Consider the following 15,738-nt stretch of genomic DNA (forward strand, 5'->3'; position numbering starts at 1 on the left):
ACCCCTTAGTTCCCCTCCCGAAGACCTCCAGGGCACACTTGGTTTGTGACCCCGGGGCTCACCTGTGCTTTGTCCTTCAACTGCCTGCCTGGAGTGCAGCTCCCCTAACCCAGCCTGAGCCCACAGACAGCACACTCAGAGAGCTCTCTCTGTTCTGCTCATCCTACAGAGAGGCCCTGGCACATAAGAGGACCACGCACCTGACCCAAAGATGGAGCTCAGTGTGCAGAGTGCATGATCTGCAGCTTCAGCTGCACAGGAGGCATTAGGCTGGCTGCCAAGGAAAAGGACAAAAATGTTTTGTGTGTGGTATGAGGGATCAAACCCACAGGGGCTGTGACCCCAGCCCCTTTTATATTATTTATTTAGCGGTGCTGGGAGTTGAACACAGGGCCTTCACATTGAGCTACATCCCCAGCCCTTTTTTATTTTGATACAGCATATCTCACTATTTGCTAAACTGCCCAGGGCGGGCTCAAATTTACAGATCACCAGCTTCAGCCTCCCAGGGTGCAGGGATTACAGGTTGCACCGCCAGGCCCCGTGACAAAATTTGTCTTAACTCGAAAGAAAAGAAGACAGATAAAGCGTGGGTGATGCAAAGGAATTTAACAGTTCTGACCCCTCTGGAAATAAAACATCCATTTGTCGCTGTCAGCTACTTCAAGATTTTCAAGGACTTTGGATCTAGCCCACATGACAGCCACCTGTGACTCAAAAATAGTTTCCCCGGGCAATCTACAAAGTTCGTGGACTTCCGTAACAGCAGTATGCCAGGGCAGGTTCCTAAATTATGACAAACACACACGATAGTACTGAACCTTGTACTTTTTTGCAACAGATTCTGCGATAAAAGGTTCAATTAAAATGTCCTACTTTCCTACAGCCTGGGAAAATGTTACCGTGCCTACCTCCCCAGGGTTCCCCTGGCGCTGTGCGCAGCCCAAAACAGTGCTTACCTTGGGCGGGTCGAAGAGCTGCAGCACGCGGTCTGAGCCGCCGGCGGGGCCGGGCACACGGCGGAGCACCAGTCTACCTCTCTGCCAGCGTGCGCCGCTATCCATGGACGCCTCATCAGCCACGCTGTAGCGTAGCGCCTCTTCTTTGAGGGCGTCAGGCGGCGGCTCCCGGGCCAGGCTCCAGGGCAGCAGCTTCCGGGCGGGGCCAGACCGAGCAGGGGCCTCACCTGGGTCCCCGGGGCCGCAGGCAGCGGGCAGCTCCCCGGCCGAGCGGCGGCGGAAGAGGTGGCGCAGGCCGCGGCGCAGCTGCTGGAGGGCGCAGGCACCTGGCATGCGTGGCAGGGCCAGGTCCTCGGAGCTGCGGGCCTTGGGCAGCGCAGCGGCGGGGACAGGACCCGGCTCGGGCACCTCGGCCTTGGCAGCTGGCCCACGAGCCGCCTCACGGTAGTCACGGCCCGGGGGTCCGCCAGCTCGGGCGTCGCGCAGCTCAAGGCAGAAGTAGTGCTGGAAGAGGTCTGCGAAGCGCAGCGACACGAGCTCGGCGCGCGGCGGAGCGTGCTGCGGGTGCTGACGCGCGAAGGCCCAGTACTGCCGTGCCAGCTCGCGGGCCGCAGCCACGGCGTGCAGCTCGCAGAACTCGCTCCAGGCACGCGGGGGCGCGGGGGACTGCGGGGCAGCAGGCTGCGGCGCGGGAGGCTGCAGGGTGGGCCCATTCATGGCGGAGACCGAGGCTGGGCGGCCAGGCTGAAAGGCAAAAGGGCACAGGGTGAGCGACAGGCGCGGGTGGTGGGGACCCCGGAGATCCGGAAACCAGGAGCACCTCCCACCCCAGGAAGGCCTGGGTGCTGGGCACATACAGCATGGACGCGGGCGGCGGGGAAATTCTAATCACACTGGCTGAGCCAGGGATATTTCAGATGCATTGATTCTTATTTCTAGAAGTTTCCATTGAATATTTTCAGACCCTGGTTGACCACAGGCAACTGAAACCACATTAAGTGGATGGAGGCCGGAGGAAGGACTGCACTTCAAGCCACCACCAGAAAGCTGTTCACCTGTACTGCATCAAAATCAAAAACTGGGCACAGAGCATGGGCGGACACCTGTAATCCCAGCTACTCAGGAAGGCAAAGCAAGAGGTTCAAGTTTGAGGCCAGCCTGGGCAATTTATAGCAAGACAATCTCAAAATTTTAAAAAAAAAATAAGATGAGAAGGAAGAGGAAGAGGAGGAGGAAGAAGAGGAAGAGAAGGAAGAAGATGGGAAAGAGGAGGAAGAAGGAGAAGGGGAAAAAGGGCTGGGGATGTAGCTCAGCAGTGGAGTGCTTGTCTAGCATTTCCAGGTGCCAGGTTTAAAATACAGTAACAAGGCTGGGTGTGGAGCATATACCTGTCATCCGAGCACTAGCAAGGCAAAGGCAGGAGCACTGCTAAGAGTTCAGGGCCAGCCTGAACTACATAGCAAGACCCTGTCTCAAGAAACAACCAACACACAAAACAGCAAAATACATACCTACTCACATTGCCGGGGGGGTGGGGAGGGCTAGGAATGGAATGGAACTCAGTTCACCCAGCTAGCATGTACAAGGACCTGGGTTTAATCCCCAGCACCACAAAAACAAAAAATAAAAATTACCACCACCACATGCCTTTAATCCTAGCACCTAGGGCCTGAGGCAGGGTGATCAATAATAGTTCATGACAATTAATAGTTCCTAGGCTGGGCTACATAGGAGTTTCAGGTCAGCCTGTACTATATTGTAAAACTCAGCCTCAAAAAGTCAATGAATTGGAACCATGCCTGCCTGGCAAGTGAAAGGTGCTGAGTTTGATTCCTGGTACCAAAAAAAAAAAAAGTCAATTAAAAATTTTTAAATTACTAGTTAATACCTAGTGCTGGTGAAAAGGCTGGGAAATAGGAACTCCCCTACAATGCTGCTGGTTCTTGACACAACCAATTTTAAACCCAGCAACTCATGTTTAAGTATTTGAGATACACACTTGCTCATATGCACAGAAAGGCAAGTACAGAACAATTTTCTGCTGGATACTTCCTATGGCAATGTTCATAATAGCGGAAAATTAGTTACAACCCAAATGCCAAACAGTCAGGAGCTACTGGAATGAACTAGGGCCCATTCCATAGGGTGGAATGTTCTACAAGCCATTGGAAAGGGTATAGTAGCTCCTAACTGCCACTTCCAGGAGCGCCGCAAGGCACAAAGGTAAGCCACAAAGCAAACCATAGAACAGTGCAAATGTACAATCCTGTCTATATAAACACACAGAAAACCAAACTACAGTTTATCCATGTACATTAACACCTTTAAATGGTGGACAAGAAAGGCCTGGGAAAAACAAGCTCATCTGGAAACAGTGGTCACACCCCAAACCAAATCTGGGATGCAGGGAGAAAACAGCCAAAGAAAGCTTCCCATGTATATGTAGACTATGGCTAAGGAGATTTGGGAGCTTGGGTTCAAACCCCAGCAACAGTGTGTAACTAGTTAATGTGACCCTGAGTGACCTACTTCCTCTCTGCTTCAGTTTCCCTACTTGTCAAAGGAGAGCCACCATCTGCCCACCTCATGGCAGTGTTATGCAGACTGAGTTGAAGCTGGCATGGTGCCCCCAACCTGTAATCCCAGCAAGCTAGGAGGCTAAGGCAAGTGGATCACAAATTCAAGCCCAGCTGGGACAACTTACTGACTTAGTGAAACTCTGTCTCAAAATAAAAAAATTAAAAGGTCTGACGAAGTAATTCAGTGTGAAGGCCTGGGTTCAATCCCCAGTACCAAATAAAACAAAACAGTGAGTTAAATATAAAAGCCTTAGAATCCAGGAAAAGCTGAGTAAGGGCTGACTGTGGTCTCCCTTATTTAAATGTTGCAGTGAGAGTTTATTGACGTCTATACAAAAAATATAAAGCCACAAATAAAAAGAGCCTGTAATCCCAGCACTCTAAAAGACTGAGGCCAGAGGACTGCAAATTCCAGCCCAGTCTGGGCAACTTAGTGACTTAGCAAGACCCTGTCTCAAAATGGAAAAACAAAAAACAAAAAACAACAACAAAAAAAGAAAAAACAAAAAGGGATAGGGATGTCACTCAGTGTAAAGGCCCGGGGTTTAATCCCCAGTATCTTAAAAAAAAAAAAAAAAAAGAATAACTAAATGAAACTCACAAAAGGAGAAAGGATCTCCTGCTCTGATGGAGACTCAGGACAAGCAGTCTTGCTCACCCCAAGCAGGGATCCCTCCAGCCCCATGGCTGCAGGGCCCCAATCCCATGCCCCCTCTGCTCCCCTGGTGCAGAATGGCTGTGATGCTGCAGGTAGCCACTGGTCCTCCGTCCTTCCTCTCAGCCTGCTGGGCGGGTCCCATTCGGGGCTCTTCAGGATGGAGAAAGAGAAATGCCCCCCCTGCTCTGGCATGAAGCTGTACACGGCCCGAGTGAACATTGCCACCCTAGGCCTCTCCATCATGAGACATGGCAGAGGTGTGGGGTACAGGCTGCAGGACCACATGGGCCTGGGCATGAAGCCTGCCTCTGTCTATTCCCTTTCATTCACTCCCCCAAATATTCCTTAGGGCCTACTGTGTGCGCACAGGCACCATGCTGGGCTCTGGAGACACAACAGTGAAGAGGACAGACAAAAATTCCTGCCCTCCGGGGCTCCCTCCCACTGCAAAGGGGACTACACACTGGCCGTGTGGGTTCTGATACCTGGCTGGCCTTCTGACCCTTGGTCTCCTCAGATCCCAAGCAGGTAATTGAGCTTCACCTCTGATCAGGTTTGTGAAGGATCAGGGAAAAGGGCTCAGTGTGCAGGGGTGTGGCAGGAAGTGCTCCCCACATGCACCTTCTCATGTGGCCCCCTTGGTATGGCACACAGGAACAGCTGCGACAAGGGTTCTGGCCTCCACTTCCAGGCCTCAGCAGTGACCCCACGGCAGGCGGCCTCTGAGCACTTTGGGGGCCAGTGCTCTGCACACAGTCACAGGGGTCTCAGCATCTTCGTACAGAGTTGCTTTGCACAGTGAAGTAATCAATGAAAGCTTTCAGGCAAAAAAGAGCAGGACCACACCTGCCCTAGGCCCCCACGCTCTGAAGCTGTAAGGCATCATACCCCACACAGGGTCAGCGCCACAGTCCCCCAAAACCATCCCTTGATTCCAGTGAGACAGGCACTGTCTCATGACGTGGGAGGCCCACAGGGGCCTGATACCAGAGCCCACCTCTGTGGCCCTATGTGGCCCACCCCAGCCACAGTGCTGGTACTACCGGTCCCTCTGCCTGTCTTCTCCCAGAGGAGTCTAGAAAAGCTGCAAACCCTCCTGAACATGTCCTTCAGCAGCCTGATCACATGCTGCCATCCAGCAGTTGGGGTGATTTCACTAGGGATGTCCCCACAGAATGTGGCCTCCTTGAGGCCAGCACTCATTCCTGTCTATCTCAGTCCGTAGCATATACCAGGTGCAAATGAGCTTCTGAGCTCAAATGATCAGATGGGTTCACAACTTCTGGCTCTTCTGGTGGATACACTGAGGCCAACATCAACCAACGGCCACCTCCCTAGAGCCAGGCTGCCTTCTGGGTACCCTGAGCCTTTGTTCCCAGAGCACCTGTTCCTGTCCACCCTTCCATGTCAGTCTTGAAGCTGATCTACAGGGCCAAACCTCAGGGGGAGGCTGCCACACCCCACTGTGTCCAGGCCAGGGCTGAGTGCCCTCCTTCTGTGCCCTGCACCCCTTCTAGCCCGACCCCGCCCCACACACAGTGACACCTACTGACACTTGCCACACTCCAGGCACTGTTCTCGCCATTTCCTTGAGCTTCACCACCGCCCTAGAAAGTCTGTCAATTACTGCTCCCCTTTCACAAATGGAAAAACTGAGGATCAGGAAACCCCCCAGAGCCAGTGAATACCAGAAACCTCACACAGTGCGCACCCCACAGCATCTGATTGGAGCTAAACACACCAAGGGGACTCGCTTACCAATGCACGGTCACTGAATGAGTGAGGGAGACCCAAGGAGGGGATATAAAGGTCTCATTCAGTTCCTGCTTGGGTCAGGAATTCTCAGTAATTCTGTCCAGGTCCCAAAGCCACCAAATGGCCAGAAAATAAGAAAACAAAAACAATGCAATAAATGATACTGTTTCAGGTTTTCTGCGTCTCTGCTGGGCTGAACACCCTGCATATATTAATGGAGGTGTGGGAGGTGAGGCTTGCTCCTGGTCACACTGCTGGCCAAAGAGGGCCAGGGCTGCATCACAGTTGGCTAAACATTCCATTGCCCCCACCCTGGGTGTGCACCCCAGATGGAGCAAGTGGCCCCAGAACTGAGAGCTGTATGAGCCAATGTATGCCCAGGGTTGGATGGGCAGCTTGGTAGTCCCAAGGAGTCAGGGTCCCAGTGTCCAAGGAAACCAGAAAAAGGTGAGGGACTTGGAGAAAACCACAGCGATACTACTCAGATGACTTAGAGCTGCCACCCAAAGCTGGGTTCGCGTCCTACCTCTGTCTGTCCTCACCAGGAAGTGGACTTCCCTCTTTGTGCTTCAGTGTCCCCGACCACAGGGGAGGCTGATGTCCTTTCCTTGGTGCCAGCTGGCAGCACTCTAAGAAGTGGTGTCTGTGAAATGTTTGGCATGGGGCTGGAAACCAGTGGCTGCCTCGGTCATATTACTGTTTTAATTAGAAAGGCAGAGGGCCTCTTGCCCTCAGCAGCCTAGGGGACAGCCTCCTCATGGTGGGCTGGGCTACTGAGGGGTGTCACAGGAGCCCAAACAAAAGGCCTTTGCAGAGGAGAGGCGGAGGCCTGGTGGCTGCAGCTTTAGGCAAGAAACTGCCCACCGGGAGAGCTAGCTGCAGCCCAAGCCCAAGCCAGCAAGGAGACTGTGCCAGGGGGTTTGCTGACCAGGAGGGCCACCAAGCTGCAGAAGGTGGTCCCCTCCTGCATGCTGGGCCAGGCGGCGACATTGAGTGCTTACTATGTGCCAGCATAGGAAGAGCAGGTGATCAGAATGGCAACCCTGGGATCGGGGCTGAGAAGCTATGGGTAGGAGGCAATTGCTGATCGTCACTAGGGGGGACCCAGGAGCCAGCAGGCATAGACTACCATAGGGCATGCCACCCGGGCCAGCAGAACTAGGGCAGCTGGAGGGATACACCCCCTCCCACACAGAGGGCCCTGTGCATCTGGGGCATCTGTCTCATCTGGACTTCTGGGACGGGAACTGCTAGCTCTGGGGGTGTCCAAGATTTCTCCAAATCCCACACCTGGGGAAAGGATTAGGACAATGTGGCACTGGTGCATCCTGGTACTACACCCCCAAGTCCCCACAGCAAACACATGGGGACAGCCACTCCATCCACCACAGGACTGGGTCTGCATCTTGAGCTGAGCGAGGAACGCAGCTGTGTCTCCTGGAGGCCTGCCACGGGCAAGCTGCCCACGTGCCCAGTTCTCCCCCGCCCAGCACATCCATCCTCAGATCCCAAACAGCTGGGAGCCCCTGGCCCACGACCCCAGAGATCAGGGCTCAACAGCCTCTCCTCTCTCCCAGGGCCCTGGGTAGTAAGAAAATTCAGGGAAACACATTTTCTTTAATGACCACACACACCGAAAGCCTCCACCCACTATGGGAATTCCACATACAGGTGTAGGGCAGACTATTTAAACTGTAAAGGTAAAGCAAGCTGGGCCAGCTCCCCTCTCCACCCACGCGCTTCATAGCCCCAGCTCCCAGATGCTTGGGCAGGAAGTGTCACACCCGCAGATGGGTGACCTCCTCCCAGGAGGCCTCTGGGTGGACTCCAGGCCACAGGGAATATTTGTATGTTTTTAAATTTTTGTTTTTGAGATAGGGTCTTGCCATGTAGTTTAGGCTAGTCTTTGAACTCACTATGTAGCCCAGGCTGCCTCAGCCTCCTGAGTGCTGGGATTAGAGGCGTGCATCATCATACCCAGCCATCTTATGTACCACTGAACCACATGCCCAAGGAGGCCAGAGGGGGTGGGGGGTCCAGTACACTCTGCCCCTCACCTCCAGCTGGCCAGTGAACAGAAGCCACAAGAAGCAGGGGTCAAAGGCCCTGGGGCAGCTGAGGGGTAGGTTCTTCACTGGGCACCTGGCAGTACCCTGATCCCCTCTCCGGTCACTTGGTGCCCCAGAAACATTTATCAGGCCAGTACAGTCTGCCAGCACAGGAAGTGTCCTCTGGCTTCCTCTGTGCCCCCAGCATGACACCCCCACCCAGCCAAGGCCCTAAACAGGGCTCTAGAGTGGGGAAAGCCAGGATGGCTTACCCCCTCCCTGTCCCAGGATGTGGCACCTTCCTCTACTAGCTTGGGGTTGAGGGCAGGTGAGACCTAATGAAGGGAGCCCCCTGAAGGTCACCAACAGTCCCAGGATCCCAAGCGGGCACTCAAGGCCTCTAGCTCCTGTGCCCCACACATGCTATTTTCTGTAGCCCTCTCTTGGAGATGGCATCAGAATGACAGATCTGAAAGGCCAGGCTCCATGTCAAGGCCTTCTTTTGTGTCCACCTTGCAGCAGCTGGACTATGCTGAGTCCCCAGTGCCCCTCCACCAGGGCCCCCCATCAGGCACCGTGTGAGTCAGCCCCTGCTAGCAGGGCACAGACTTCCTCCCCCCCAGGCCTCCCTGGGGACACACGTCCCGGGCAGCAGCCTGCTCCCCCACTAGCCAGGGAGAGGGCGGGGGGGGGGCGGACATCCGGGCGGGCCCCCAGGGGCTCCAGGCCTGGCGCATGAGGAAGCCCGCAGCCTGCCCCCCCTTGCCGACCCCTGACAGGGTGGCGTGGGAGGAAAAATCTTCCAGCCATCTGCTCAGCTGCTGGGTTTCCGGCCAGGGCAGGGCTAGGGCCTCCAGGAGGACCTGCTCCCCTGAGGAAGTGTCCCTTGCCCCTGATGAGAGGAAGGATACTAAGTTGGGCAGGTCACAAAGGACCAGCAGGACTGGGAGCTGTGACAGAGGGGTGCTGGTTGCCCAAGCAGGCGGGTGTCCAGATGTGGCCAAGGATGTACTGCCAGGCCTTGGACCTGCCCAGTCCTCGAGGGACTTCAAGCCCCCGGAAGCCAGAGAGCTGGGCGTCAGGGCTCCTGGGTCCAATTAGGCCTGACGCAGCAAGTGACCCCGGCTGAGTCACTTCCTCTGGGCAGCCTGCCAGCCTCAGTTTCCTCAGGGAGGGTGAGCAGCTGGGACCAGGCCTGCTGGGAACACCAGCTTGTACAACCCGGTGGACTCGCCAGGCAGCGCAGCTCATCGGCCAGATGGAAGCAGCTTCCTGCCACACCCAAACAAAGGTGTTGGACCCCCAAGTCCTGGAGCCATTTTCCCAGGAAACCTGGCAATTAAGTGCCATCCCCTCTTGGGGATTAACTGCAAGTGCACTTAGTGAGCTCTGCCTGCATGCTGAAACGGCACATGCCTTCTCTAAACACCTGTCAGGGTGCCGTTAGTAGCTCAGAGAGGCTGAGAACAAGCCTGAGGTCACACAGCCAGGGCAATTACTGCCAACAGTTTAAGTTCCCACTCCATGTCAGGCTCATATACTTCACACAATCCCTCAAAGTGACCCAGTCTCTTGGAACCCACAGAGCAGGTTCCAGAAAAGGCCAGATAACTTCTCCAAGGCCCCACAGCTAGAAGCTGACAGAGCTTGGATTTGGCTCCAAAGTCCATGCTACTGCAGGGAATTTAACAGGAAAGCCCTCTCATTTTAATAATAAAGATGATAATAATATGCACTGTATTGCCGCCTGCTCAAGCTCCACAGCTGTTACCACCCCTCCACAGTTGCGTATCAGCTTAACTGCCTCAGAGAGGTTAAGCAATCCACTCTAGGATTCCAGCAATGGGAAATCCTGGAGGAAATCAGCCCTCATGAGGTTCGGGGAACATAAACTGCTCCCCAAAGGCCTTTTTAGCAAAGTGAGTGACGCTGATCCAGAATGATTTCCTGCCAGGTCCCCTCATGCCTGGACAGACACCCTCTCCCCTCATCAGGAGCAGGTGGTACTGAATCTGGAAGCTAGGAGGTCCCTCCAAGTGCCTTCCTTCTGCCCCACTGCTGAGGAAGCTCCATCCCAGAGGTGGAGAACATCTCAGAGTGGCCTGGCGGGCCCACAACTGAGTTCAATTAGAAAGTTCAGAGACTCACAGGAGCAGAGGTAGGGGGAGAAGGAAGGAAAATGAGCAGAGCTACCCTTCCCAACAACAAAGATGATGACCATTCCTAAACACCCCGTGAATTCACTCAGTTATGGTTCTGTTGACACAGGAGAAAACTGTGCCCCGGGTGGGTAAGCAAGGAAGTGCTATCACCTCATGCTGTCCAAGTTATCAAACTCTTTCTCCTAGAGACTGAGGGAATTCCAGAGTGCTGCAGGACGTGCTCCAGGGAGCTGACAAAAAACATCACAGCAAGTGACAATGACACTGATGTTGGTAATGATAAAAATAACCCCTCCCACCACCCCCATAATTGTGTCCTTTCTCTGTGCTAGCCAGCAGGTACTTTCACATACTGGGTCATTAAGCCCCACTGAAAACCTGTTATTACCCCATTTTACAAAGGGAAAAAGTGAGGTAGACAGGATCACTTGCTCACGCCCACAGCTTCAGAAGAGGCAGAGGGAGAATTGAAGCTCAGCTTCCACAACCTGTTCTGGTTCCTCCTCTGCCACCCTGAGCCCCTAAAAGCCCTCGGACCCCAGCTGCTGATCCTCCAGGCCAGCCCCTTCCCAGCTGGCTGCCTCTATAGCCCACAGGGACACACACAAGTTGTAGGAATGTTCACCCTTTGGCTGGGAAGGATCTTCCCTCCCAGAGAGGGGCTGTGGGAAAAGGCTCAGAAAAGTGTTCTGAAAAACCCTTTCATCTTCCCCATTGGGCCCTGGCTTCTTGGCCCCTGATCCCCACTGCCCCAGGTGGCTCTGCCCTCCCACCCCCATCAGGACTGGGTCTCTGGCCCCTGCAGGTGCCGAGGACCCTTGAAGGTGTTTCCACTCTGCCAGGTCAGCAATGGGAAATCCGGACACAACTTGCACTCATGTCCCTGGAAGGCACAAGTACCCACAGCCCTGGCAGTGACTGACTGTAAATGAAGGCTGGATGGCCTGGCTGCCCCCTAAGGCCAGGCAGGCACTGGTAGGTATCAAGGGATGCTCATTTCCCAGGCAATGGGGTGTGAGTCGAATGTCAGCCCCTCCTGTCACCAAAGCTGGACTTTGGTTCTGCAGATGTCGCCTTGCCAGGCCCTCTGCTCTGAAGCCCCCACCCACCACCCAATTTCACTTCCTTCCACTCAGCCCAGCCTGGCACGGCCCTCCCTGGAGGTCCCCAGCTGCGAGCAATGACCTCCTCACCTACATCACTGTGGCCCCGGGAATGGGGAAGAGAAACAGGAGAATGAGGAAACTTAAGAGAAAAGCAGCAGGACAGGCAGGCAGACCCCTCCCCAGTTCCTCAAATGTAGTACCCCCCCCACAAAAGAAAAAAGCTCCCTGGCCAGAGGGAAGGAAGGGCGGGGATTTCTGCAGAAGGAATTAGAGGCCTCTGAAATACCGCTGGGCAGTGCTGACCTACAGGATCCACACCCCTGCTCTTGTTTCGGTGGGGGAATTCCCTGGGAGCCCCAGTCCAGAGACAGCTAGGCTCTAAGACGTCTAACCCTGGTGAACCCCCAAGTTGAGAGGTGTGCGTGCCCCGCTGGGCCCACCTGGGCAGCGCAGGGAGTGGGGAGAGGGGTTTGGCAGACCACAGGGCCATCCTCCTAGTCCCAGCGCTCCCCACCAAGGGCTCACCCATTCTCAGCCTCGGGTTGACTTTCACTTTCAAGGTAGCCTGCGTGACCTCCCCACGCAGTCACCAGGCGGAGGCTGGGGGGCCGCTCCCTCCCGTGGCTGCTTTAGGACGGCCCGCGGGTGTTGGCGCTGCCCTTTCTCAGCACTCCTGGCTGCCTGGGCTACCATTACATGCTCAGCACGTGTGTGGGGGGTGTCGCCAGAGCCAGGAAAGGGTTGCCCTCGGACACCTCCATCCGAGTCGGCGCAGGACAGTGCTGAGGCCGCCCCGGGGGTGCGCGGACCGGGAAGAACCGCGCGCGGGGCCTCCTCTTCCCCCTCCAGCCTCGAGGAGGGGCGCGGACTTACCTGAGAGGCAGGGGGTCGGGGCCTGGCCGGCCCATGGCGGCGCGCGCCCCCGGCCCCCCGAAGTCCCGAGGGGGGCGGGCGGGTCCCCGCCCCCGGCGCGTCCTCTGCCGCGCGCCGGCTCCTCACCCGCGGCTCTGAGGAGCAAGGCTCAGGCAGGAAACCCGGGCTCGGAAAATGGCCAGCGCCTCATCATTTCCGCCGCCAGCGCTTGACAGTCGCGGGAGGATGCGCCCCTGAGCCGCCACCGGGGAAACTTTGTTGCTGCTGCCGCCACCGTGGCCACTGCGGGCCGCGACAGTCCGGGCGGGCAGCCGGCCGCAGGCGGTGGCCCGAGCCCATGCCGCCCCGCGCCGTTATGTAAAGAGGAACCGGCTGCGAACGCAGCGCCCGGCCGGGGAGGGCGTCAGTCCTCGGGGGCGGGGCCTCGGGGAGCCCCTCCCCGCCCCTCCCCTCCCCTCCCCGCCCGCCACGAGCCGCCTCGGCGGCAGGGGCAGGGCCTAGGGGAGGAGTCTGACATCGGCTCCGCCCACCAACCATGCTCCTCGAGGCTGTCCAGGTCCTGGGAGCTCCTGCCGCGGGCCGGACGAGAGGCGAGGCCTCACCGAGCCACGCCCACAACATGCCCATCCGATTTTCCAGCAAGCAACCTAAAGCTAGGGGACGGCCAGAGACGAGGCACCCTTGGCCCCACCCACCTAAATCTACCAGTCACCGGGAGCCCCCGCGGGCGGGGCCACGTGGGGGCGGGGCATGGGCGGGCGGGCCGAGCCGCTGGGCCTCGTGGGCGCGCGCCCCTGTTGAATCCTCGAGCGGGGCCTTATCGGCGACCGCCGGGCCTGGCGGTGCAATAGCGACGGCTGCTTTCATCATCGCCCGAGGAAGGGGGCCCAGCCCTGATTACCCGCCACGCTGCCGCTGCCCAGCCGTCCTGCTGCGCCCCCCGCCCGCCTTCGGACTCCGTCCACACCTCAGCGCGGCCTTGGCGGTGTGTGGCCGTAGACCTGCCCCGGCCCGGCCGCCCGACCGTCCTGAGCGGTGTCTGCTTCACCAAGGAGCCCTGCGGGCTGTCGGCGACCGTGCCCTGTGGGCCTCCAAGTCTGCGGGTCCCGGGGCCCTACCTTGTCCTCTAGGTCTTCATGGGGGTGAGGGGAGTGGGGTGGCCCTAACCTGGTAGCGGCGGGCAGTCGCCGGCCTCCCCACACAGGCAGAGGGGCGGGGGGGGGGAGCCTGCTCCCCTCCCCTCCCCTCCCAGCAGGAAGCCGGCCGCCCACGCCCCCCCAGGGCCACTTCAGCCCTTCCCAGGCCTCGGGCCACCAACTGCCCGGGGCGGGGGCCAGTGACTTGACTTCTCCATTCCGCAGTTTCCTCCGCTGTGAGGTGGAAACAGCGTGCCCAGCCCACTGGTGATTGGGAGGGTGCAGTGGGCTCACGTTGCCGCAGGCAGCACAAGCCCTGGCTCCTGCTAACCCACCAGGTGTTGCTGGAGTGTCTTCCTCCCCTCGGGCTGAGGGAAGGGGACCCCAGAAAGCGGGGATTTCCAGTCTCCAAGCATATAGCCAAGGCAGCTGTTCCACTGTGGGATCCCTGGAGTCCAACGGCCTTGAAGAAACCACAAAACCGTGAACAAATAAATGAAGGGGACAACTTATAAAGATGACAAAACAGTAACTCCATGGAGAGTAGGAAGGAGCTGTCTGACTACATTTCAGAGCAGCTAACATTTGAGCTGAGGGTCCACCCCCTCCCCTATGACAATGATAGGGCATTCCAGGCTAAAGGAACCGCAAGTGCAAAGCTCCTGGGGTGGGAATATATGGTGAGTCGGGGGAAAGCCAAAAAAGCAGTGGTGATATCCACACTGATCAGTGGGGCAGAGATGAAGTTGGAGAGGCAGGGCCATCACATGGTGTCTTCAAGGTCCAAGTGGGGAGTTGGAATTGTTTCAGGGCAGTGGGGAGCCACGGAGGGTTCTGAGCAGCAGAAGGCCCTGTTGGGCTTCCATGCAAGCTCCAGTCTGCAGTTGGCAGCCCCACTAGGAAGTAACATCTGAGGAGGTGGGATGAGGAGGGCAGGTTTTCAGGAAGTGGAAACTGATAAGCCCATATTATCTTTTTAAAAAATAATTTTTATCCCTGCCCCCTCAAGCCCCCTCCCTGTTATCTCCTGTAGCCCCATGCCCACACTCCTAGCTGCCTGGTGGCCTCTGACAGGGAGCAACCAGGTAGGCAGTCTTTGCCGAGTGCTTGCTGAAATCTGCCAGCCGCAAGCACTTTCCCTCTCGCTGCCCCAGGGCTGCTCTGCTGACTTAAATGGGGACTTGTGGTTCTTCCCCTTTTTAATCACAGTTCTGGCCTCCTCCTCCGTGGCTCGGCTGGAGCACCGGCCAGATTTCTCAGAGGCCCAAATGAGCTTCCTTCCTTGCTTAGGTCTCGCCCCAGGCCCCACTAGAGCCCAGGTTGATGGTTCAGTCCTGCAATCCTGAAACTGCTCCCTTTCTCCTCGTCTTTTTCTTTTTTCTTTTTTTTCCTTTTGGGTACCGGCGATCGAACTCAGGTCCTTGCGCTTGCGCAGTAAGCGGCAAAAAAACCACTGAGCTAAATCCCCGGCCCTCGTCTTTTTCTTTAGGCAGAGGGTTTGCACCTGGTAGCCCGCCCCTATCACGGGAATCCCCCCTTCTGGGCCACACGGGTCGGGGTGGCCCCACCTCGCAGGGCTGGAGAAAGCGTCACTCCGATTCCCAGCTGATTGGTGGCTCCGGAAGTGAGCGGGCAAGGCCAGCCTGGGCAGGTCCTAGCACATTCTTACTTCGAAAGAGGCCGAGGCCTCTCTCAGGAGCCAGAACCAGGCCCGAGGCCACAGAAGGACGAATAAATCGACAAGTCGATGCCATTAATATCCATATCAGCAATATTAATATCCACAGTTCACCAGAATCACTAACAAATCAACAAAAATCAATGCTATTAATGACAAAACTGGTACAGGATTAATAATAATAAAAGCACTAATAACCATCAATAATGTAAACAGTAGTTACAGGTCTAATTAATAACACTGTTAAGTATTATAGGATTAATAGTGAAGATAGAAGCCAGTCAGAGTGGCACACACCTAGAATCTCAGCTGCTTTCAAAATTGAGGCAAGGAGGCTTGCTGAGCTAAAGGCCAGCCTGGGCAACTTAGTGAGACACCATCTCAAAGAATAAAAAGGAAAAGAATTAAATAAAAGGGGGCTTGGGATGTAGCTCAGTGTTTTCTAGGCTCCATCTCCAAGACTGGTGGGGGCGAGTGAAGGTGAGTGACAATAGGATAGTAATAATAATTCATAATAATAGCAGCAGTAAACTGGTCTAGGATTCTAAACATAAATAACATAGGGCCTGGAGGTATAGAGTGCATACTTAACATGCTCAAGTATGTTTTTGGCTCAGCCAAAAATATATAACAAAAATAAAATAATAAATCTATTAATTTTGAAAGCAATAAATATAATTTTATATATATATACATTTTTTGGTACCAGGGATTGAACTCGGGTCCTTCTGCTTTCGAGGCAGGTGGCAGAACTACTGAGCTAAATCCCTGGCCCCTATAATTT

At 55.9% G+C, this 15,738-nt stretch overlaps 1 protein-coding gene across 3 annotated transcripts in view; it reads right to left on the reverse strand.

The window, feature by feature from the left end:
• The window catches only part of Sh2b3 (SH2B adaptor protein 3), a 31,623-nt gene extending 19,087 nt beyond the window's left edge, over positions 1-12,536 (reverse strand). The window contains exons 1-2 of one of the 3 annotated variants that reach the window (XM_004843791.3): positions 12,141-12,526; positions 960-1,703 (exon numbers count right to left, since the gene is read on the reverse strand). In XM_004843791.3, the coding sequence (XP_004843848.2) occupies positions 960-1,676 (717 nt within the window). In that variant the 5' untranslated portion in view covers positions 1,677-1,703; positions 12,141-12,526. Of the gene's footprint in view, positions 1-959; positions 1,704-12,140 lie in introns of all 3 variants that reach the window. The other 2 variants (XM_004843792.3, XM_087198405.1) reach the window with 2 other exon arrangements.
• Between the last annotated feature and the right edge of the window lie 3,202 nt (positions 12,537-15,738).

This window comes from Heterocephalus glaber, unplaced genomic scaffold (genome assembly GCF_053883595.1).
Source record: "Heterocephalus glaber isolate CG9 unplaced genomic scaffold, H.glaber_assembly_v1.0 deba00001687, whole genome shotgun sequence".
NCBI lineage: Eukaryota > Metazoa > Chordata > Mammalia > Rodentia > Bathyergidae > Heterocephalus > Heterocephalus glaber.